This window comes from Ursus americanus, chromosome 9 (genome assembly GCF_024610735.1).
Source record: "Ursus americanus isolate L20-20 chromosome 9, mUrsAme1.1.p, whole genome shotgun sequence".
Taxonomy (NCBI): Eukaryota; Metazoa; Chordata; class Mammalia; order Carnivora; family Ursidae; genus Ursus; species Ursus americanus.
This window is the reverse complement of record NC_142135.1, coordinates 4715549-4741036: the sequence shown is the minus strand read 5'-3', so window position 1 is coordinate 4741036 and position 25488 is coordinate 4715549. Positions and strand designations below refer to the sequence as shown.

At 51.4% G+C, this 25488-nt stretch overlaps 1 protein-coding gene across 1 annotated transcript in view; it reads right to left on the bottom strand.

The window, feature by feature from the left end:
* COL22A1 (collagen type XXII alpha 1 chain) overlaps window positions 1–25488 on the bottom strand; it is a 248728-nt gene that overhangs the window by 51235 nt on the left and 172005 nt on the right. The window contains exons 40-46 of the mRNA XM_045812201.2: window positions 24377–24454; window positions 14615–14650; window positions 13256–13309; window positions 11928–11972; window positions 7733–7780; window positions 2330–2443; window positions 1930–1983 (exon numbers count right to left, since the gene is read on the bottom strand). Coding sequence (XP_045668157.2) covers window positions 1930–1983; window positions 2330–2443; window positions 7733–7780; window positions 11928–11972; window positions 13256–13309; window positions 14615–14650; window positions 24377–24454 — 429 coding nt within the window. The remainder of the gene's footprint in view (window positions 1–1929; window positions 1984–2329; window positions 2444–7732; window positions 7781–11927; window positions 11973–13255; window positions 13310–14614; window positions 14651–24376; window positions 24455–25488) is intronic.

Below are 25488 nucleotides of genomic sequence, written 5' to 3'. Positions count from 1 at the left end.
GTAAAGCAGGGTAGAGAGCACAGGTGATACTACGCTTTATGGGTGTCTCTTAACCTAACATTGACCTGACAGGGGGAAAAAATCTCTTGTTCCATCTATACTGAGACCTGACATCTATAGTTCCTGAAGCAGGGGCCCTGGGTGTGTCAAAACCCTGCAAGACTTCACAGAGTCTATGGGCCACAAACACTGATGTCTTAGCCTGCCAGGCAGGCCTGGGACGTCGGGATGTTTTCCATCCTGACACCCAACAGCTCCAGTGAGTGCTCTGCTCTTACACCACAGTATTTCTGTTTGCCTCCTAATATACTAGGAGGAGCTCCAACCCCGTTTTCCAGGGCTGACCCTAGGGTGAGGCAAGGGAGCACTTACCTGGGTGTAAACATATCAAGGACTCTGGAAACATCAGTATCCAAAATTAACAGCAGTCCAATGCCGTATTTTAAAAAATAAAAATTAATGCCAAATAATCCAAGATGAACAGAATATATTTTAAAAATGTAAATAAATGGGGCTCTGATGGGGCTGGGATTAGGGGGAGTGAGGAAGGTGAGTGGTTCAAGTGGAGGGCTAGGTCCCGACTTTTTTTAAAACTGTGACATTTTGTTCCTTGTGAGTCAACTGCACTAATTTTAAACTTCTTAAAATATTGCACTAAAGTCTTATTTGTCTTGGTTACTGAGGTCTTGGGCTCCCCTTACATCTTATGTCCTGGTCCTCACCCCAGGCCTGGCCCTGCCTCTGGCTGGGACCCCACGGGCTGAAAGAGCAGAAGCTAAGGTTGGCAGAGGGCCTGCCATGTGCCAGGCCTGGTGGGGGCATCTCCTGAGCAGTTATCAGGGCACAGGCCTGGAAGGTCACTGCTCTGACACCCTTAGTCTGTCAGCAAGAAAGGGAAGGACAGAAGTAAGAGGCTACACCTTGGGAATTCCAACCCCGGACGTCTGGCTCCTGAGCTCTCTCTCCTACTGACAATTTTCTGCTGCATCTCGCGTCAGACAAGCCATGCTGCTGTGTCCCAGCCAGGCCACAGGGAGAGACACAGTGACACATCTACCCCTGAATGTTGGGGCAGGGCAGCCTGCATAGCTTACCGCAACACAGAGGCCCCAAAGGTGATCAGGAACAGCCCCCGGGGGCACTGATGTTGGGGGAAGGGGAGTGGGGGGGCGGTTAGCTCTCCTCCCCTCCTGCCCCACGTCAACACTCACACAGTCTCTTCTGCTTAGAGCTACCTACCATCACCACCAGGAACCCAACCACCACAGCCCGGACACCTGTTTTGGCAGCCAGAGCCTCCCCTCCTGATCTATGGCTGAGATCACAGCTCCTTCTGCCCAGGCCGGTCTCCCTGGTGTTATGAAAGCACAGGGCTGCCCTGCCCATGGTAGATGGGCGCCTCGTCACTCCTATGAGCGGCAGTAAGGCTCACCCAAGCTGGCATACCACTTTCCTAGTAGCGTTGTTTATTGAACAGCTAGCTCCTTTTATGTATTGTGTTGTTCAACTCCTAAAAAATCTCTGAATCTTGCTTTTATTCTTATCATTCATGGGTGGTAAGATTAAGGCCTAGAGGGGTCAAAGATTTTATCTAAGGCCGCACAGCTCTGACTCCACTCAGGGCTGGGATTCAAATCCAGAGTCTTCTGACCCCAAAGCTCTTGTGGTAACCGGTGACTGCTACCTATTCCAATCCCCAAGCTCACTTCGTTATTCAACCACTGAGGCATTCGTAGATGAGCAATCTGAGGCTCACGTGACCCTTCCCAAGGTCACTGAGATAGTCGAGGTCACGGTTAGCCCTTGAATGTGGATATCGTGATTTTTAAAGCATCCTTCCTCCACCCCGGACATCACTATTCCTCAGACGTAGATTGACCAGTGAGATGAGCAGAGTGGATGCAACGACATTAATGAGGGCTCACTGACCTGTGGTCCGGCTATTCCTGGAGGCCCTGGGAGGCCCCTGGGCCCAGCATCTCCCTGTAGCAGGAACAGAAGAAAAATAAACAGGAATGAGTGTCTGGAGCTCATACCCAGAGTCATCAGCAAGCCACTGCCCTCGCACACCTATTCACTGATGGCCCGCTGAAATGTCCCTGTCCCCTCCCCCTCCCTCCAGCGTGTCTGAGCAAAGCGTGTGGGCAGGTGGTGCTGCTGAGTGTGACTGTGCATTCATGGGCACAGCTCACACTAATGTGATGGCCAGGCCCCAGACGACTCCGGGACCTCTGCCTCCCCCCACTTGTACCGAGAGGCAGCACTGGGACCTCTAAGATGATGTATCTCATCGCGGTGACAAAGACAAACAGTCCCCTTTTCTCCACACCTTTTTCCCTTCTGTGCCTTCTCTCCCTGGCTTTCCTGGGAGACCTCTGTCCCCTTTAAAACCTGGCAGACCAGGGAGGCCCGGGGGCCCAGGAGGGCAGTCATTGCACACGTCCTGAGAAAGAGAGAGAATAAATAATGGTCACTTGTAAAGAGAAAGGTGGCCCATGACAGTGATGCAAAAGCAAACAGGTGCATCGGGTCATTATCCAGAGCACTGGTGTTGAACTTCGCATCTTTCTCTCTTCATCTGAAATCAGATTTTAGTGCTGATACATCTGGATCATTACCTCACTTCTAGCCATTTCTAGCCAGCCAGACTGCTTGCAGTATTGCCCACAACAGTGATGTCAAAAGTGCACCCCTATCTGTGAGCATTTAAAAGCATTAACAGTACAGACTTAAGGCAAATGTTCAGGATTGTTACAAATAACACACCCTGTTCCTAAAGCTGGAGCCAGAACAAAGCCAGAAGCTGCGTCCTCTGCCTCCTGGGTTTGCCTAAGTGGTTTGTGAACAAAGAAGCAGAACAGAAGAAGCAACAGGCACACAGCCTCAGGATTTTCTGCCTGCGACACACACCCGATCTGACCACACTCGCCTGACATTCTTCTTTGTCCGAAGTAGGTGTTTAATAAATGTTGCCGGGAAGTGAGCTTTGCTCTACTTCTTTGAGGCAGGGGAGCGCTGTCCCTGGTGTGATTTTAAGGTCCTCTCAGCCCAGGGAACATGTTTCCTAATTTGTCTGTGTCATCCTCAGCCCTTACAGTCTGGAGCACAGTGTAGACCTAACAGAACTCACTGGCTTGACCACGCTGTTGTCCCGCGGTGCTGCTTCTCTGCAATCCTCCCTCTCTTCTCCTTGGGATAAAGGTCAGAGGAGCTAATACAGAGAAGGCCCTCGGAATGATATCAGATCACCCCCAGTGCACTTAGCTAGGATCCTCAATTCACGCCTGCACTTAGGGACTCCCTCGGTGAAAAACTACTTGCGAAGCATCTGCTGTTAGGCTCCGTGCCTTTCTGCTTTGAGACCACAATGAGCACGTATACTGAAGAGTTCATACTTAGGCGGCGTTAACTGGCACAGGACAAACGCATTAACCATAGCTGGAAGCACCTGCGTGGCCCGCGGCCGCTGCACACCTTCCTACGGGAGGTGAGGTGACGTTGCAGGGGACTTAGCAATCACCTTGGTCTCTAACTCAGGACGGATGGGTTTTTCAGTCCCAACAGTGTCTTGGAATGCCTCACCTTCCTTTCACCTCCTTCACTCCTATTCAACCTCTGAAGAGTCTTTAGAAGTCTCCGACACCAAGAAGCCTTCCGGATTGCTTCAGACTGGGGACTGCTTCGGACTCCTGCTTGCACCACCCCAGGAACTCCTGCACTTGCCTCACTGCTGAATGCTTCCTGTATAGCTCCATTCCCTCCCCACCAAGCACAAAGAAGGTGTGAGCTCTCAGAAGACAGCGGTAGAGTTGCTTTATCTTTCCACGTCTAATTCAGAGCAAAGGGCTTCCACGGAGCAGGGGTTCAATACACGAATGAACCAGCTGACCCAACCGGCCAACCAAATGCCCTCCCAACCACCTGACCTTTGGGTGTCCTGCACCATCTTCTTTCAGTGGGTGGTTTGAGAAACTGGGCGAGTGTTTTTTAGAGGCTGGGGAGTGCCAAATGTCAGGGGATATGAAGCGAGGGTGAAAGAAACCAAAGGATACTGGCTTTGGTTGCTGGTTTGGTTTGGAAGAGCAACAGAGCTGGGAGGAAATCCCCTATTCCTAGACCTTCTCTCGTTCTTTAAAATGAGGTGCGTCCGTGAAACCCTGCAACAGTGGGTGGTATCTGATGTGTGGAATGGGGCTGGCCTGGGGGCAGCAGCAATTCCGGCCACTGAGGTTTTGCTAGTGTTGGAGGACACCGCGGTGATCCGGACACCATTCCTTATGGGGGAATCCACACCATAAAGTGGTTATATCTGCATAATACAAAATCTCACCACCTATTTCTTTCCAATTTCTGGAGGGCTAACTCTCAGTCCGGGTCTGTCTTAGTCACAGATTCTGTGTAGGACTGTTCCTTGAATAGGGCACCTGGGTGGCTCAGTCAATTAAGCATCTGCCTTCAGCTCAGGTCATGATCCCAAAGTCCTGGGAACCCTGAATCAGGCTCCCTGCTCAGTGGGGAGACTGCTTCTCCCTCTCCCTCTGCCCCTAACCCCCCTTCCCACTCATGCCCTCTCTCACTTGCTCTTGCTCTATCTCTAAATAATTAGTTACTTAATTAACTAATTTTAAAAGGACTGTTCCTTAAAGATAAGCCATAGCAGTACCTAGACTTACAGTGTGGATGCTGGATTATAGCTCTGACCCAGCCCCAGAGTCCAGGGAGCACAGGGAGACCAGCCCCCAACCTGCAGGCCCACCCACGCTCACTCTGTTCCTCCTGACCCTAGACTACCCCGAATGCCTTGAGACTAGTCAGGGTTCTGTTTGCAACCAGACCACCAAAGCCTCTGCCCCCCTGGGATCATGGCTTCACCCCTCTGAGCCTCAGCCTCCTAATCTGTGAACAGACAACCTCAAGGTCCGGTGAGAAAGAAATGAGATAATGCATGAAAAATGCCTGACACCATGCCTGGCACATGGGGACAGCACGACAAATTTAGCTGCTAACCTGCCGTCGTGATTTCTGTACGACTTCCCTCCCTGAATCTGATGTCTGGCCTCATCTGCCGACCAGATGCCCTTGATCACCGATACTGGCTGCCAACTCCTCTACTTAACGGACCCGCTCAGGCAAGTCACTCGATCCCTTTGAGTCTACTTCCTTATCATAAGGTCCTTCTCCTTCCTTAGGGGATTGTTGCAAAACCTAAATGAAATAACGCATGCAGAGATCTGGGGCGTGGCAGGGTTCCTCAGGAGGGATCTATAAATGTTGATTCCCTCTGGTCTCTGCCCGCTTCCTTCTGTCTGGGATGTTTTCATCAAACCCAGCTCACCGGGTTGGTCGTCAGCATGGTGCGGCATACCAAGCAAGCACACCACCAAATGCCCACCAAAGGGAGGAACGCCACCGTCTGCTACCTGAAGAAAGCAGCTCTTGCTTTCCAGCAGTAGAGATAACCCCCAGGTCATCTTACCCCACCCCTCGCCGGGTACCTGAATCCTCACTGCAGTATTCCTCCAAAGGGCCACCAGCCTCCGTCTCAAACCTCTAGGTGACAGGCAGGGAACTCACCACCCACCCGTACTTCATCAGGGAGCTGGCAGACAGTTCTGACCCATGCAAGATGAAGTCAGGCGACAGAGGGGTCAAGCACAAGGGTCTGCAGGTGGACACAGTGGGTTTGGGTCTTGGCTCTGCCACTGTCCAGCTCCGTTACCTTGAACATGTTCCTTGCCCAGCTGTGCCCCACCTCCTCCCTGCAAAATGCAGACTTCCCAGTGCCCACCTCCTGGGCTGTCTGAGGAGATCAGATGAGATAATATTTATCCAAGGGAGGCGTCTGATAGAGACATCCTGAGGATGACCTCGCTGGGCACAGATCCAGCTGTGGAAGTTCATTTACCAGGGACTCAGGAGATGAACTTTCTGCCCAGGCAGTTTTCCAGCTATCAGAATGAAGTATGTGATGCTGTAAAATTCCTTGGGGCAGAGATAAATATTCTGTAAAAGATGTCTTCCCAGCAAGGGAGGGACCTGCCACCAGCCACGTGGGCCAGACCAGAAGGCGTTACCCTAACCCAGAATGCAGCAGCTAACTAGAAAGCTCGGGGCAGTCCCAGGAGGCTTTGCTGACCTGGGAAACCCACTTGGCCCCAGGCACAGCACGGCTCCACGGGACCAGCGAGGCTGGGGAGCTGCCCTGAATGTAGGTGCCCCGTCCCCTCAGGGCTTCCCAGCTGCTCTGCTGAACACAGCTCCCTCCCGCAGCAGGTAAGGAGCACTGATGGGACCAAGTGTCGGTCTCCACGCGGTGGCCGTGCCGCGTGAGGCTCCGCACCCCTGTTATCATTGGCAGAAAGACTAGGACATCTCGAGGTTGAATTCTTTGCAGGGAAGGACAGCTTCCCAGCTCTTTCTAGAGCAACGGAATTATGAGAAATGATGGAGGCTAATAAAAGCCTCCAATAAACAAGGAATTTAATCAATAAGGAACGATTTCTTGTCATGTCCTCGACTATGAAAAAGGCTTTCTCTTGTCAATTAAAATCAGGAAAGACTTCCTACTACTACCTTTTTTTTTTTTTTTAAAAATAAAATGTATAGCTTTCCACCCAGGCATCTCATGGTGTACAGAGATGAAAAGTCTTGGGCTTCTCTAAAAAGGTTTTCTTTTCTCTTTTGTTTTGTTCCCTCAGTCTCAGGCATGAACTCTGTGCTTTCGACATCCCCCAAGTGCTTGTTCAGAATGCAGGAAGTGAGGAAGGAGCCGATCACACAAATGCCAACCTTCACCCTAAATGAAGACACAGGCTTGACGCAGAGCCAGCAAAAGGGTCCTCCCTACTCACTGCAGCGAGACTGTTTTTTCTGAAACACAGACCTTCCCCGTCTGTCTTGCTCACTGCCTGTCCTTGCCCTCCGCGATTTCAGACCTGAGGCCCATGGGCGGGCACCTGGGCACCTCAGTCTTCACCCAGTCTCGGCAGAGGGATGCCCAGCTTCTCAGGGTCTTTAGCACCCATGGAGAAGGTGAACAGGCTCTGAAAACCAGGGAAGCCTGCACCCAGATCTGGTCTCCTTCCTGCACAAAGGGCCCGGGGGTGGCCTTCATCTCTCTGCCCTGTGCTCTGGCCCTGGCACCAGCAGGATGCCACACTCAAGCTGTTTGACTCTGCCTATGGCCCCCTTTTAAGAACACAAGACACCCTTGTGTGGGGTTCAAGGTCAGTCTCTGAAATCGGTGAGCACCAGACTGCATTCCCAGAAAGCCACTGACCCTCAGTATCTCATGTTCCTTATGCACAAAGCAACAACACAAATACCAACCTCAGAGAGTAATCGTGGAATCAGATAAGAGATGCACACCAAGCATTTAGCACATCCCTGCAAAGAACTTTCTAGAAGGATGGAAATGCTCTGTATCTGCCTTGTCTACTAAGATAGGCTCCAGCCACGTCTGGCCATTACATACTGAGACTGCGGATAGTGTGACCAATGACCTGAATTTTTCATTGTGTTATTTGTATTTAATTGACACACATGGCCAGGGGCCGCCAGATGAGACAGAAGATTCAACACATCGCCGGGCGCACAGGGAGTGCTCAACAAACACTCCTGCTGTCACCAGGATCCTAACACACAGTTGTTCAAGCAAAACACCCACAATTTACTGAAATGTCCAACCCCCCCCCCATTTCCCAATGCATGCACATCGACTTCATGCTTTTACCTTAACCAAGAGATTTATGTCCCCTGGAGACAGTAGTGAAGAGGGTCCCTGTCGAAGTAAAAACAAGTGAATACAGACACACACACACATGCACACAGTACACCCTGTCCTTGTACACCAGATGCAAGCAGCCCCGTCTACATCCCACGCCAGGGAGGCGTGGGAAAAAGTTGCTTTGGAGGCAGCAACCCTACAGGCTGCCAGTCCTACCCATGTCTGATGGACATCAGCCTTCCTGGTCCCCAGTCTCCTTCTGCTAGACCTTTCTCCTGGGGGCTCTTCTCGCCATCCCCCATCAAAACCTGATAGGTCTTGGTACTGTGGAAGGCCAAGGGACAGATTGTCCTGGATTCCCCAGATGGGTAACAACTGTTGCTGTCAGTCATTCACAACTTAGTATGAATTTGAAGCCACTCGTTCAGCTTTCCCGGGTGAAACTGCATTCTAAACCTTACTCATCATATGGGTTGAAGGTGTCTAACTCTGGGAAAGAAATTTCAGAAGCCAGGAGTAATTACAAAGCCTCTGAAGGTATGTAGAAGTCTGCAGGTCACCAAAGTCAAATTCAAACCCAAAGTTGGAGTGTGCTGTGTTAGGATTATGCCCAGCCCAGAGCCCAAGGTGGAATGCAGGCCAGGTTCACGCTGGGGTATAAGAACACATAGCTGGAAGAAGAGCCATAATTAACAGGCAGACACTGGAGGGAAGGGGGAATTCTTAGGTAAAACTAGAGTAGATTGACACCGTATCTTGCAAACTTCTAAATTTCGCAGCAGGGAGAGAGTGCCAGAGAATCCATTCTCCAGAGGAAGGTGTTAGATTTTCCTCTAGAATATGGGAAGCCTGTGGCCACAAATGAATGTGCAGGGGCTGATTTCTTCCAATTAAGTTTGCATTTCAGCTTATAAATTATGGATTGACTCTAGCATCTTGGGGATGCTTAAAACAACACAATTTTCCTGGCTACCAAACCTGACCCCCTGGGGCTTCTGCTGCACCTTACAGCTAACCAAAGCCATGTGACCTTGGCATCATGTCAGGATAACCTTGGTAGTGCTGCAGGTGTGTGCCGTTTTCTGCGACTTCTGTGCATGGGGCCTCTGTCGACCCTTTGGGCTAGGACACACAGGTGGACCCCGAGATTGGGGCTGACAGACTCAGATCTGGAGGTGCCGAGGCAGCCCCAGTCCCACAGGCAGAGCTCACTCTGTGTGCACCTGCTACCACTGAGGCCCTGACCCCCCCCCCCCCGGTTCTGTGCGAGACCCTCTGGAGGAAGCCCAACCTCTGCAATATTGTTTATTGAAACTTTAATTTAAAAGCAGAAAGAAGTTTTATCCTGAAGCCTTATGTGTTTCCCTGGGAAGTTAATAACCTTGGAGGATCCCTATTGCTCAAATCGGCCATGTTCATGCTGCTGGCGCTGTGTGAGCTGGGAGGTTTCTCTGCCATCGTGTGAGCCTCCTGTCTAATCAGAGAGACCACAGGGCCGGCAGCACTCACAGAGGCAGAGAGAACCAGAGGGAATGTTCAGCCTAGGTACAGTGCAGCCTTGGGGAAGAGTTTCATGAATGTCTTGTTGTGACCCGTTTCCCTAAACGTCACGGGGTAGGTGGCAGGAGAAGGCACAGGATACACAGGAAGGGGCCTGTGGCAGGCGGCGCCTGGGATGGGGTCGGGTTGGGGGGGACACAGGCTGCTTAGCCGCCTGCCATGCTAGGCTCTGAGGAGCAGCTCAAAGGGGGTGGTCAGTTCAGGCCCTTCCTTGGTCCCTCCTGCCCCCCCCCCCGGGGTACCTCCCCACCAGCTGCCTGCTGGGGACCCTCGCTGGAAAGGCAGGGACTGACCCATATGGTGGGTCTCTTGAGAGACAGACTCTTGAGGTGGGACAGTCTGGTGGCGCCGTTCACAGATCCAGCAGCCCCTTCGGGGTCAGGCCCAGCCTGCCTTCCCCCTGCCATGCCCTGATTCCTTGATCCTTGTGGGCTTTGCCCTCAGCCCATCCACTGCACAGGAGTCCCCACCAGAGGCTGTGCGTCTCGGGCCCCAACTCTAGACAGGGATCCCCAGCACAGGAATTCTGCGGGCACAGCACCGGAGAAATCCTCCAGGTCCCACTCTCTACCCCAAGGAGCAGGGACTGTGTGGGACAGGCTGAAGTCAGCCAGCCAGGGGTGTCCAAACCCGCTCACTCTGGAGAATGTCTGGCCCTGCCAGCTCCTGGAGGGTCACCTCTGAGCCCTCGGACGCCCCGTCTGATGAGGCTTGGGTGAGCGTCCCTCGTTGGCAACACGTCATGCTTTTCCCGAGCACCTACCCCTCCTCTCTCAAGCATTCGATCATGGGGAACGGCTGGGGAGTGAAGTGCTGTCTACACAAGTTCCCCTGGAGCGGGGTGGGGGACACTAGCAGCTCTGGGTCTGGTCTCCCAGGGGCTCCACCCGTGCATCTTCTGGGCCAGCCACCACCTGCATCCTCCCTCCAGAACCAAACATAACCGTGAGCAGAACAGTGTTCCTGAGTTCTGAGGGTCCTTCCAGTGAGTCCTTCCCATGAATCACGAACCTGAGGGTGTCTTGGGGGCCCCTGAAAAATGACTTATCTGACCAGCAAGAGCAGAGAGACCCTGATAGCTACTGGGCTGTACTTGGGACCGTTTGCGGGCAGTGCGTTCAGTGAATTTAGAGGTGATAAGAAACAGACCTATTCTCCCTCCGTCCTTCTCCCTCTCTCCCTCTTGCTTCCTCTCCTCCGTTCTCCCACTCTTCTTCCTCCCTCTCTCCCTCTCCTCTTCCGGATTCTGTGGGTGACCCACTGTGGGACAGTCACAGTTGTCCACATTGTCAGTGGACTGTGCTGACTTCTCTTTGCAGAGAGGTGTCAAGGTCTAGATTTGGCAGAGGTCATCTGAACCCCCTTTAGCCTCTGGCCTGAACCTCGCTCTCCCCCTGCGGCCTTGCACAGGGCTTGCTGTCTGCTGCCAAGCTGGCTTCCAGAAAGGAAGAGGGTAAGTGAGCTGTCCCTAACCTCTCACGTCACCTTCCACTCGGCCCACAGGTAGGTCCTCCAGGACCCTTCCCAACAGACCAGAGTCCCCACCCAGGGCTCCGCCGGGCCCAGCAACCCGGATGAGGGTGCGATGGTTGGCGCCACAGGGCGTCTGCCTTGGGTGCTTGTCTGGGTCGGGCAGCGGGCCAGGCTTGCAGAGGAGACTCTTACTCTCAGGTCCAGCTGGAGGTGAAGCTTCTGCCAGGTGAGTGTCCTGGTTACAGAGCCAAACTTATAGTCGGTCCCACTGAGGCTTCCGAGTCCCCAGTCCTGACGCCACTGTCCCTTCTCTCCTGGGCAACGTCCTTCAGTGGGGACCAGCTTCTCCCGTCTCCGCACTGCCGCCCCCCAGACTGCTCATCCTCACCGTTCCTTCCCTAGAGCCCCCCCCCCCATGTGGCCTGGTCACTTAGTCAAGCCTCGGGGCTTCTCTGGCAACAGCAACTTCATCAGGGGGCCTTAAACCTGCTCCTGGGGGAGCCGGCAGGAGCCTCAGGCTAGACGACCAAGGAGTGAGTGCTCAAGACCAGCCATTTCCCTGCAACCCCACAGCTTCCACCGTTCCCACCGGGAGAGCAAAGAGTTTCTGCCACCTTGTGAAGGGGGCAACCGGGCCATGCTGACATCCCTGGACATCCCTTGACAGGGGCAGGAAATGGGCCAGTTAGGAATTTGCGATATACACTGGGGTCCATTTGCTCACCCCCAGACCCACTCTCTACCCTTCCCTGTCCTGTTCCATGGTGGGGAGGCTGCACCCCAGGAGCGTGCCATGGGGCTCGCTGCCTGCGGGCTCTGGCTGAGGTGGACGAGGAGACCCCCCCCATCAGGAAACCGGAGTTGGGGAGACCCTGCTCCATTGCTCGGGCCCAGCTCTCTGGCAATGGCCTTGCACTCACAAACACAGCTCCTACCTGGCAGCCCCTCCCCACCCTCGTGCTCTCACTCTGCACTGGAAACAGGTTATGGTCCTGTCGGCCTCCCACGGTGGCTTATCTCTGGGCCCCCCTGCATCTCAGATCAGCCCCTGCCCACGGCTCTGTACGAAGTCCCTCTTCCAGCCTCTCGGACCATCTGAGCTGTGTTTTATTCTCGCCGGAGCCCTGACTGAGAGTTAATATTCATCCAGAACAGTGAGATGACATACTGGCTTGCCAGGAGGCCCTCTTTCTCCTGGATTCCCTGGTACACCCTAGGAGAAGAGAAACAGGAAACGTTAACTGTGCTAAGCAGATCATCCCACGCCCCCCAACCTCTATGTCCGCCAAGTGTAATTGGGTAGAAAAAAAATCACCCAACAGTGAAGACGGGTACCAATAAAAACACATGGTTTCCAGACTCAGCTGAACACTCGTCTTCCCAGAAAATATTACACTGTGGCAAATATTTAGAATAAGCCACCCCTCCCTTAACTCCAACCCAAAATGCAAAACTGAAAACAACGCATGCACACAGAGCAGGTGCCTGTGTGTATACACACACACACACACACACACACACATACACACACCCATATACACACACACATACACAAACACATACACACACATACACACACACACACACATATACACACCCTTATTTTAAATTTCCACCATTCTTCTCCAAACACAGGTGGAAGGACCAGCTTTGAAAGGAGGGCTGATTATGAGAATGTTGCATTTAGAGTGGACGGGGAAATGAGAATAGACAGGCTCTAGAGGGTAACTTTCCCCTCTGCAGGAGAAGCAAGGAAGGGAAAGGGAGGATGATTTATTGTCCCTGCCTCTAGTGAACTGAAACTACAGATGGAGACCTGCGTGTCTAAGAATAAGTTCTACTGCTTAATGGCACTAGACAGCTGCGCCTCATAGGAACTCATCGCTGCCATCCATCCACTGGGTCCGAGTGTGCAGTGAGCAGCATCCGTGCACCTTGCACACTGCCAGGCACCAGGGACCACGAGATGCATAAGACACGTGGTCCCTATCTTCTCAGAGCTCAGCTCTATGGAGGCAGAAGCCAGGCATGGAGATAAGAGATTATCCTTGTCACCATGTGAGGAGGGATGCAATTCTCAACGAGCATCAGATAAGTCTGTGGGCTTCCCATGAAAGGAGCAAGCCACTGCAGGGATGGGCCAGGAACAACGCCATGGAGAACAAGTCCAGGGCGCTGGTGCAGAAATGACCCACTAGCAATGTAAGGAAATTGACCAAAAAAGTGGGAGGTGTTGTCTGGGACACCTGGGAGCTAACAAGGTTCTGAAAGTGTAATACAAAAGCATAAGGAGGGAAACTGGACAATACAACATTATAGGTCACAAGCAAGAGCAGAGCAAAAATCTAAAAATGTTCCTGGGGAGGGGGTGCGGATGAGTGAAGACTGCTCCTCTGGGGGTTTCCTGGTCAAGGGAGGCTGGGAGACAGTGGAGGTGGGCTTCCAGGGTAGTCTAGAAGAGCCTCAGCTGAGCGGGTACCATTGCTCTGTACTTACATCCTGGCCAGCGGGTCCCTGGGGGCCGGGGAATCCAGGTAAGCCTCGCGATCCCTGAGAAAAAAGAAGGCAAGATGCTTGCCAACAGTTTAAGCAAAATTAGACCTCCCCTTTCCTTGGCAATAGTTGGTTCTCATTGTACAAATGGCCTGTTACTATGAGGAATCTGATATAATAATGTGTGTGCCAAGATTCTCTGCTCAGTGCTTACTCATTTTCCCATGCTTATGGAGGTGGGCGTGTTACACACGCACAAAGAATGTTCTGGAACACCTTCACTGTGAGCCCTCCTGCCCAGGTTCCATGTGCAGACTCCTTCCCTGGTGGAAGGGTCAGCTCCTACAGTGAGCATGCCGTGGTTCACCCCTCCACGTCTGGTTGGTGGCTGGCTGGCTCAGCACAGTGCCCAGTACTTAGAGGACATTTGTTACTTTTGATTAGAAAATCATTCCCATTCTGTTGAAACCTTCTGGACAGTATCAGGAACTCTCACACATATCTTTTGCTGTGGACCTCACATCCTGTAGGAATCTTCCTAAAGTAGATGTGCAGGTGGGTATCAGCACCTTGTGATGGCAGGGGCTGGAACAGTGCCACATGGGCGCTCAGGAGCTAACCCGGCCTGAGACTGCCCGGATGTCCCCTCCACAATGACCCCTCCGGAGGAGCCCCATCCCCCGTCTACACTACAGGCTACAGTAACTCCCTCTGAAATCGGATGCCTCTCCATGAATTGTTCTCGGCCTCCGGTTCCTCATCTATACAAACCCATTTTCTCGGTTCAGGAAAACACTCGAGTGCACAGAATTTTACATATAAAACATGTCCTCATAGGTGCTGATCTGCAGCTCCTCCTGCACTGGGGTGAGTTACAGAAATTCACATTTTCCAGGTGAACTCACACAATACGCTTATTGTCAACAGTGGCTAACTCCTAAGATCAAAGGTTTCCCGAGACCTCTCCTGCTCTTCCCAGCATGTAGCCCCTCCGACCTCCACAAGGGGTCTTACCAGCCCCCTTTACAGACTAAGAGAGATCCCTCCCTTGATCAGGACTATGAGGCTGGGTGTAGTGAAGCCAGGGTTCAAAATTTGTTCAGCTGGTAATTAAGGTCATCAAACCACACTACCCTCCTGTGACGCGGAGATGCCAAAAAGCAAAGCCCATCTCAGTCTGCACAGCTATAGCACGGGCAGGCTGGGTCACATGACCTGCCCTTCCTACTCTCTCATTCCAGAGGCCGATGGTTCTATCCTCGAGAGTCTGCACTGTTTAATGTTCGGGATTTGCAGAAAGCACTTGAGTTTGGCCCCTCCACTTCAAAAGTGAAGCCCAGCCTTCATTTATTCATACTGTACCGGGGGCCCTTTGTCTCCTGGTGGTCCAGAAGGGCCCTGAGAAACAAACAAACAAAACATTAAATAAGTCAAGTTAGAATGAAACATTTCTTTAAACATGCTGTCGCGTTTATTTCTAAGCCAGGTCTTTGACTGTCCTTGAAGGAGTAGCTAACGCTCCCGACCTTCCAGCCACAGTCACACCTGCTCACCCCACCCAGGAACTCCGCACATGGAGGTCTTCCTGGAACTTTCTCCATCCGCCCCTGGACAGGTACCACCCTGTCCTGGCACCCACTTGGTTCCTGACACCTGAGCTTGTCTCTATTTTGTAGCTCTGTTGCTGGGGGGGACCCAGCAGCCCAGCATCTTCCGGAGGTGCCTCCCTCCTGCTTGGGACAGGCTGGGGGCACACTCGGGGCCAGACTCCCCAGCATGGCCTGCTTCGGCTGATATCGCAATTGTGTCCCCCAACTCCTAAAAGGGGGTGTTTCTCTCTCTCTCTCTCTCTCACACACACACACACACACGCGCACACACACACACACACACACACACACACACACACACAGAGAGGTCTGCTCTCTAAGCCCTCAGCTTAGAATCTGACTTGTAGATACCGCATCTAAGATGTGGCCATGGACGATGAGGCATTCGTGCATAGCTTCAGGTCCTGCCATGAGTGGAATGCTCCCTGGCCCTGAGTCTTCCCTATGCTGCACTTCTGCACGGACCATTCTGCTCTGCTTCCACCCAGACACATTCTTGTCACACTCTGGTTCTCAGCTGAGATGCCCCCACCTTCGAGAGCCTTCCCTGGCTCCTCCCAGGATGCTCATTAGAGGTGGCCCCCTAACACCTCCATGCACCCCACCCAGGACATAATGCCTAAGACTGTCATCACTTCCCGGCCGTGTGTCCTCCCCACCGGATGACTGCGTGTGCATGGTTGGGTGGGCACGAAGCTCTTTGCTCCGCACCGTCTCTCCAGCGCCCAGCCCAGTGTCCTGTGGCAGTCAGGACAGCATAGAGCAATCCGTCAAAATTAACATTTTAGAGCATGAGAACTCTGGAATTGGGTGTAATCACCCTCCCTTCTCACTGATGATCAGAGTAAGGCCAGAGGAGACCAGGACCTACCCAAACCATACCGGGAGTCACTCGACCGTGGGGTTAGCCCACCTCCTGTTCAGTCAAGCATACCCTGCGTCTCCCTGTAGCAGAGCCCAGGAGAACTTCCCCAGACATTCCCAAGAGAAAGAAAGAGCTCACACAATGCATAGGTTTCTGCAGTATGACAAGCCAGGAAACCGCAACGCCCGTCTACTAACTATGTCTCAGAATGGCCTGATGAAACAGGGGAAGTGCACAGCTGAGCACTTGAAGAAAGGAGGGGAAGTCTCCAGAGGCCAAAGGGCAAGCAGGTAAGTCAGACAGGTAAGACTAGAGGCCTGCTTCCACCTGGGCTCTATTTGACTCAGGAGCCGCTTTCCCTGAATGACTTCTCATGGGCTCCGTCCAGGTGTAAGTCAAAGGTACACATGGACCAATGCACACACAGCTGAAGTTTGCTCCTTTCAAAGTCGTTCCCCATTGAGACCACACTCATGCCTCAAGCAAAGGACCTGGGGGCAACTGATGACTGGCAAGGGGGACGCTGCGAGGTCACTTCAGAGGCATGCTTGATTCCAGATGAAACACCATGATCTACCTCCAGCACTCAACTTGGTCATTCGCTCGAGCTCCAAAGTCCTCCCGTACGTCTTTTAATATAAAATCCACGTATGAAAGATGGATTCTGTTGTCAAAAAAGGCACTCATTTCAAATCTTAGCTTCATCAGTTATCAGCTGTCGGACCTTGAGTGAGTCACTTCGTCTCTCTGAGCTTTGGTCTCCACAAATGGAATAAAAGCTAGACGGCCACCTTGTCTTGAGTGATCAGAAGTCAAGAAAGACGCTCTAAGGAGAGAGTCAGGCTCCTCGGTGCCTGGCCCATCCCCACAATTATTTTGTCAGTGCACTTTAAAGAAATATCGAAGTGTTGGGGCACCAGGGTGACTCAGTCAGTGAAGCATCTGCCTTCGGCTCAGGGCATGATCTCGGGGTCCTGGGATCAAGCCCCGTGTTGGGCTCCCTGCTCGGCGGGGAGTCTGCTTCTCCCTCTCCCTCCACCCCTGTCCACCCCCTCCCCACTTGTGCTCTTGTTCTCTCCAGTGCTCTCTCTCTCAAATAAATTAATGATCTTTTAAAAAAAATATCAGAGTGTTGAGGAGGAGGGATTGTATGATGGCATTCTTAAATCTGAAGCCTAAACAAGTTTGCAACAACCACAACCCTCTTTTTCAAGATTATGCTCTCTGATATGTTTGCTAAAGAGCCACTTTACCCCAACACACAGATCTTGGCCTTTGATACCATTTCCCACTAGAAGGAAACACAGCTCCTTGGAGAAATGACTGCTTTCAGCTCTGGACAAGAAAGGTACACAAATCTAGGGCACCTCGTCATTCCAAAGAGCAAGGGCTCTGCCAAAGACGGCTAGGCTTGTGTCAAAGGTACTCAGGGTCAACTGGGGTGAGGTCCTACTGGCATCAGCTGACACTCTGCACGTCAAAGGGAAGCATAACCACACTACACTGAAACACATGAGATGTCTTTGAATCCAAGAGTTCAAAATTATTGATGAAAAACAGAACACCTAATTAATCATCTTTGTGAGATTCAAAGGAATCAAGTCATTATTTGAAAATAACTGAAGGGAAAGACCGGAACATTCATTCGTATCCTGCCTTCCATATGAATTGTACCACTGGGTATGTCGACTGTAATTGAGGGACCTTTCCTCCATCTAGAAGTATTCCAGCAGATACATAAAAAAGAACTGGTAGAACAAGAAAGGCATCAATTTGCAACCCTTGATGTGCTAATTGATCTAAGCATTGGACATCAAAGAGTGTGAACATCACAACAAGACAGACCACCAGACACCACGTGCTTCCTAATGGAAGAACACACTCCCTGTGATGTCTTGCCAAAAGCATCAAGCCTGAATCTGATCAAGGCTCTAGGCCCAATTACAGATGTATAGGAAACACAGAGACAAAGCAATGTGTTAAATTATTAAATTAGCAAATTCCAGACTGTGGGAAGCTCTAGGAGACCAAAATTAAATCTAGTTCCATCAATAAATAAATGGCAAAAGGAAAGAAAAAATAATGGAAGGAAAATCCAGATTACAGGGGCACCTGGGTGGCTCAATCGGTTAAGCATCTGACTCTTGATTTCGGCTCAGGTTGCGATGTCAGGGCTGTGAGATCGAGCCCCATGTCATGCTCTGCGCTGGGTGTTGAGCCCGCTTACAATTCTCTCTCTCTCTCCCTCTGACTCTCCCTCCTCCCTCTCTCTAAAAGAAAGAAAACCAGCCAATTACTATCTGTATTCAGGTCTTGAGTCAAACAAGAGAACTACATAGGCACAGCATTTATGGAATAAGTAGAAACCTGACCATTGACTGGATACTTGATGATGTTATGGAATTACTTAGGGGAGTTTAATAATGAAATTGTGGCCACATTTAAAAAGTCCTTATCTTTTAGAAATATACTGGAATTATTTACAGGTAAAATGATATATGTCTGGGCTTTGCTTCAAAATGATGGAAGGCCATAGAGGATGAACAGGGAGCAGTGGGCTTGGGCAGGGATTCTGGTTGCTGGAGCTAAGTGTGGCTGCATGGGGTTCATTGGGCTCTGCTTCCAAAATATTCTTTTGGTATATCTGAAATTTTCCTTGATAAATATAAGTACATATATATAGTGTGTGTGTGTGTGCATGTGAACATGCTATACACACACATACAGGTACACATGCACGCACACACATGCACCACAACACTTGTGTCATTTGCTGAAAATTGCAGATAGTGGAAACTCACAAAACGGAAAGCCCCAAGGGGTTCTGGATATGCTAGACACTCCCGCGTCTCTGCCATGCTGCTCTGCTAACTTCACTGTGTCCCTCCTTCGAAGGTTGGTCATCTCTCACTCCTCCCCCCGCTGACCTACCTGACACCAAGGTGCACTTTCTGCTCCATAGTCTTTTATCTGAATGCTACCATGTGCCAGGTTCTGTGCTGGGCTTGGGGGAAGATGCAGGTGGTCACGGAGCCTGCCTACACTCAATGCTCCCGTAAGGACAACCACCCCTTTGATAATGGGGACCCAATGGGTCTGCGTTGAGAGATGCCAGAGCTGCTGGCATCCGCCTGAGTTTGGGGAGGTTTTACCCAGAGGATGCCGGGTGAGAGAAGTTGGAGGAAGAGGCTGGGAGTCTTCACAGGCAGAGAAGGGAAGAACAGGCTCCCTTCTCTGACATGGGGAGTGCCTGCTGTCTGTAGCCAGGGTTTCCAAGGGCAGCTGAGGTCTGTCTGGGTGAGAAGGGCCTGCAGGGCCCCTCGGGGAAGCCTCCAAGTTACAGATGAGCTCAGATCCTGGCTCTGGGTTGGTGTGGGAAAGCTACTGGAGAAGGCCAGGCAGGGAGACCAGGGTGAAAATCCAGGGGGGAGGTAGGAGGGAGGCCGAGGGAGGTAGGAGGGAGGCCGAGCGAGGCCAGAACCAGAGCCTGGCCCACTGGAAGTGCTCAGTAGGCCACAGGAATTCATATTAGCAACAGAGATTAAAAGGGGAGCTCCAAACCAGAAGTGAGAGTGGAAACTTATTTTAAAACTTTTTCATCAACAGAAAAATCCCAAGACTTTAATCTAAACACCATGAGTGGAGTACTCAGCTCCTGGTCATATGCCGAGCCCGGGGTCTATGGGGTGACATGGTATCCATACCCTCCCCACCTCCTTCGTCTGCTGCCCGTGGGGCCTCACTCTATGCACAGAACAGGATGGGAGTGCATGTCTGTGAGCAAAGCCCTGCATGTTCCCCGAGCATCAGCTTCATGCTAACTACTGAGAAATGCCTCGTGTCCCCAAGCAGGGCCAGGGAAGTGGCCCCAGGGCCACATATACTCCTTTCAAGGGAAACTGGCCAGTCTACTTCTTGGGAAGTCCTGACCTGAGTGGCTCTCTGGTTCTTATAACCAAAGGAACTGAACCAAACAGGCAGATAAAGCATATGCACAAAAACCAGTTGCTACTGTACAACCTGAAACACATGTGCCATTGTGTGTCAACTATACTTCCATAAAGAAACCGAGAACATTGTTGCTAGACTCCTGGGTCACGCATAGCTCAGGAGCCCAGATGCACGGAGAAGATGCTCGCTCAGGAAGACTCCCGAGTGTGACCTCATCACTATCGCTGCCCTGTCTGGAGCGCGTCAGAATGTGGGGGACCCAACCCTAGCTCTGCCACGTCCCAAGTGTCACTTCAGGCAAGTGGTGTCCCCTCTCTGTCTCATTTGTAACATGAAAAGGAGAAAGGGACCCTCCTGGTGCAGATGCTCTGCTCTCTGCTGCCCCCTGCAGGCCAACCGGTGTGTAGACTGGGATTCTTTACCTTTCAAAGCGGCTTTTATTTCTAGTCTAATTATTTCCTTGAGGATGGGGAGTTCAAAACACACCTCTGCTAGGACCCTGACACATTTTATCGCACACAATCAGCTCCACACTGCTTCTTCCATCAGGCTCCCAGTCTGACAGCGAGACAGTCCTGTCTTACGTGCTCTCTGCCTCTGCCAAGGGAGGCATCAGGACAAGAGACTCCAGACAGGGGATGGAAAGGCAGGGGAGGATTTTGACACATCAGAAGGTCAAAGACAGGGGACCTGGTGTTATTACCAATATTATTGTGTTGTAACCTCCCAACACCCCTGTTGCTGCTGCAGAAAAGGCTGGTACTTGGCCCACGAAGAAGCTCACAGAACCGGAAGACCCGAGTCTCAGGGAGCCCGGCTGTCAGTGGGAACCCTGCCCTTGCTGGCCTCGAGCTCCTGGCTTCAGTGAGGTTCAGTGCCAACTTGGTCTGCCCTCAGGCCTAAGCTGGATCATTTTTTAAGCGTTTAACACCTTGCTAAAGGAAGATCAGAGACAACCTGGAGTTTAAAGGGATTTTGTGTTAATGTCTTGAAGCCAGAGGCCAACACTCGCAGCCGCTGCTTCCCCATCCATGCCCCGTCCAGTGAAGGCACACAGGCTGGCAGGGAAAGCCAGGGCTCCCTTCCAGGGGTCGGCACTGCGCCTGGATGCCAAAGGCCTCGGAGCACCATGCCATGAGAGGAAGGATGTGAAGAGTAACTTCTAAGCTGATCCATCCTTAATGGAAATGAATAATCCTGTTCATCCTGCCAAAGCCACAGGGAATGGTGGCACAGGCAAAGAGAACTGGCTTGGGAGGATGTGGGAAGTGATGTGCGTCCGGGCCCTGGCCCTGGACTAGCTATGTCTGGCCAAGTCACTCTGCCTTGTGACGCTCAGACTGTTTCCTGGGAAAACAGTGATGTAGCAGACACCGTCAGCACCCCTCTCCAAATACCCCGAACACACAGCAACCTGGCAGGGTCCTGGGTTTTCTGTAGCCACAGGGGGACCCTTGGCCCGAGGGTGGGACACACTGGGAGCTCTTGGGAGTCAGCATCCCCATGCAGGGAGCAGCCTTCACCCCCTGGCCAACAGGAGTGGGCATATATACCCCCGCCTCGCCCCCGTCAGAGAACAGCTCTGCCATGCGCCCCACATCTCCCGGGCTGTCAGTGGAGGGGAGCCCTCATTGTCCACAGTGGAAGCCTGCTCATGAACACACCCTCCCTTGCTTCCCTTCCTTTCCCCACAACACAACCCCCTAAGTCATGTTTCTGGAGCATTTCCCAAATAAACTCCTGGCCCTTGGATCCTGTTCTCAGGAGAGGCTTCTGCAGAATCCAGCCTTTACTTGGTGGTAGGGTAGCTCTCACAGGACTCCAGCAGGTGGTGGGGTGCATGCTTCTATTCCCAGCACCTGGCCAGACATGCACCACTCGTAGTCCCATTCCCATGAAGGGGCAGGGGCATCCCCGGGGAACCCACATCCCCTTCTTCACCTCCTCTGACTCTCAGGGCACCCCTGCATCCTTTGTGCAGAATCCCAGGCTATTAGGAGCCTAGGCAAGGGGCCAAAGACAAGACTTATGAAAATTCAGTAAGGTTTTATCCACCACGGAAGCTTGTAATGAGTTGAAGTGGAGGAAAGACAATAAACAGTTGATTTACAGCCCCTCAGTTGCAGCCAGCCAATTACTTTTCAGGTGGACTCACTTAGGCACGAACATATTTCATGGCTGGTTTTAGGCAGCTCTGAAGTGGGAAGGGGGGCCGACAGTGTCCGCCTCTGCCCACAGCTTTCTGATTAAGGGCTTGACATGGTGAGTCCTTAGGGAACAGACTTACAGAGGGGGACCTACAGAGACCTGCTGAGTGAGAGAGGGGCCTACATGCAGCTCACAGCTTCACTTGCAGGAATTTTTCTTTTTTTTTTCTTTTAAAAAAAATTTTTTTTTATTATATTACGTTAGTCACCATACAGTACATCCCTGGTTTTTGATGTAAAGTTCGATGATTCATCAGTTGCGTATAACACCCAGTGTTCCATGTAATACGTGCCCTCCTTACTACCCATCACCAGCCTATCCCATTCCCCCACCCCCCTCCCCTCTGAAGCCCGCAGTTATTCTAGCGGGTCATTCCTGCAGGTTGCAGGGTCCTCACTCCAGCAGATTAGGCCCCACAAGAAGGAGGATTTCAACAATAACAGCATCTGAACTACTATGTTTCTTCACTGCATCTTTGGCCAGAGTGTTCCTTCCAGCCACCAAAAGACTGAAGAAAAGAGCCAAAGACAAAGCTGATGTAATGACATAGTGGCGTTTGTGCTACCTGAGAATTTCTTTTGAGAAAAACAAATTAACACTAGACAGTCCCAAGGGGATTCCATACACCTGCTCCATCCATGGTTTCTGGGGACATTTGGGAAGACAGGCGTCCCAATGCCAGGGGCGTGATAGAAGGGAGGTGGTCATTTCTGGCGGGAAGCAAATGAGACAAGATAGGGGTGGGGAGACAGGGTGGGGGTAACCTGGAGAATTTCAGGGATGGAGTGAGGTGCCCAAGACCAGCGCTGGGATGTCAGAGGACCACAGAGGGAAGGAAAGGGGGTTTCTGTTTGACAAGTGATATTGTGGGGAAGAAACTGCCATTTCCTTACAAAGCATTTGAGAGACAAAGAGTGGTGCTCCTTTAATTATTTTTGACGGTGGTCTGCATTTCTTGAACACAAAACCAAGGAGAGACTGGGGTCACGTGCTGCTCTGGTTTATATTGGGGTCACACTGAATAGGGGCAGAGTTAGACGTACTTCTGGGTTCAGCAATGCTAATGTGGGTAGTGTGGATATTGTGAGGCTTAGTAATAGCACTTGAAAAGGACCGAGTATTTGAGATTCTTCCAGATAATAGTAAGATAGTGCTACAGACTGAATGTGTCTCTCCCCGGATTCTTACATTGAACCCAAACCCCCTGGTGATGTATTTGGAAATGGCGGCTTCCAGAGGTAACCAGGTAATAAGAGCAGAACCCTCCTGACTGGAATTAGTGTCTTTACAAAAGAGACCCCAGAGGGGTGCCTAGGAAAGCTCAGTTGATTAATCGACCGACTCTTGATTCAGCCTCAGGTCATGATCTCAGGGTTGTGGGACTGAGCCCTGCGTTGGGCTCCGTGCTGGATGTGGAGCCTGCTTAGGATTCTCTCTCTTTCTCTCCCTCTGCCCCTCCCCCTGCTCTCTCTCTCTCTTAAAAAAAAAGAAGAAAAGGAAGAAAAAAAAAGAAAAAAGCCAATACAATTTTAAGGTGCATAGTTAACGTACTATGTGTCTTTAGCAAAGGAGGGACCAAATCCAAAGATAAGTCACCAGGAATGAAAACTAGCCTTGAATTCTGAAGGCTGTAATTCAGTAAAAGGCAGCAGGAGGTGTGCTCTTTGGGAAGAATCAGAAGCAATGGGTGGAAGACATAGAAGACGATAGTCCTATTCTTGATGAGAAAAATTTCCAATAAATGTCTATTCTCTATGGAAGGAACTGTCTAAATTTCAAAGCCAGATGCACTGGCTTTGAAAGAAGTGTGCCTTCTATTTCTAGAGATATTCATGTGGAGTCTGGTTGAAAATAACAGCTATCCTCAACTTGGACAGGGCCCAGGCATCCCTGGTCCTTGCAAACTTATAAGCCCTGAAGTCACCACCCTCTAGGGACTCTGCGGTCTCACGTCAATCAGACTGATGTGACTTGTTCAGCATACATCCAATGGGAGGACCACGTCATGGATTTCATTTTGGAGACTGTATTAAAACCTTCCTTGATTCTCTTTATGTCCTCACCTCTATCCTTAACGGGAGACAGAGGGGTAATGAACTCATTTGGCCTCAAATACATGAAAGCATGCTATTTCTCCCACATCACACCCCTTTCTCGGACAATTCGGTTTCACTGGCTATACCTCAGATTTGCAAAAGTTTGGCCGGTGAGTCATTTTTTTCTTTTTTAATTTTAATGAGTTTTGTTCTCTCCTCTTTCAATCAGACAAGCCTTGGCTTCCCCAGAAGCCTTATTCCCACAGGAAGTACACCAAGTTTTAGAACAAAGCCAGTGGACAGGTCTACAACCCCTGACGGACTTGAGGACCAGTGACCCACTCCTAGGTTAGCTGGAAAGGGAGAGTCCTTGCAGGCAGGCCCAGGGAGCCAGCAGGGAGTGGCTGTGTGGCCAGGGGATGGGGGAGGAAGTTTTGGAAGAATAAAGACTCACAGGAGGGCCAGCCACTCCAATGCCTGGGTCACCACGGTTGCCAGGAGAGCCAGGGATCCCAGGTGAACCTCGGTCCCCCTAGAGAGAGGAAAAATAAGATTAAGAGTTCAGTTCTGGGCAGGAGAGAGCCAGTATACAAAAGGAATTATGCCCCTCCCACCAACCTGACTGCACAATCCATCAACGCCTCTCTTGTCACAGAATTCTGCATGTCCCTTCACGGTCCCCGAGATGGCCCATCACCCACCCAGGCCACCCTGCATGTGCACAGCCACCAATGGTCATCATGCACCTTTCAAAGCTTACTGTGCCCCAGCCTTGACCATGGCTCCAAATGTGGTTATAACAAGATGGTACCTCCCATGTGACCACAGTTCCAAATGTTACTGAGCTTTCTCCAGACCTCATCATGCCCCCATTCTGACTGCATCCCAGATTTGACTACACACCTGTTTTTCAAATCAGGTCCCAAATCACCAACAATTTACCAATAATTTGCCAAGTACCTATGTTTCCCCGGCCACTTCTCCAGGGGTTGGGAAGGGCAAGAATGACTGAGCTATAACCACTGCCTTCGAGCACAGGGGTTCAGAGAGTGTGGGTCTCAGTTCTGTCTTCAACACCTATTCACGGTTGACCCACGAAAGGGACAAGTTCCTTGAGCTTTAGTTTCTTCATTTATAAAGGGCAGGTAACCACAGCGCCGGCCACGTCAGCAGGCAGTGTGCTCCTGAAAAAGGTTATGAGCACTGGGCACCATTCTGACACAGAGCCCGGCCCGGCTCTGTGCCAGTTAGCCGTTGGGGCCGTGGCCGTTCTCCTGCACCTGTCATCCTGGACTTTAATGGGCAGCGTAAAAGGGAAGAATGCTTGCCATTTCCTGTAGAAGGGAGCTGAGACTGAATCACACCCTTTTATCCACAATTTCAAAATCCTCAGCCTCCGAAAACAAGGGCTTATCCTAGCTTGACCGGATCTGATGCGGGCGGTGTTCAACCTTCAGTGACCGCATTGTGCGTGGACGCTTACACATTTCTGTCGCATCAATATTAGAGTTTGACTAGGATGCTGGCCCACACACCACAATGTTACACCTATAATGTGCAAATTGC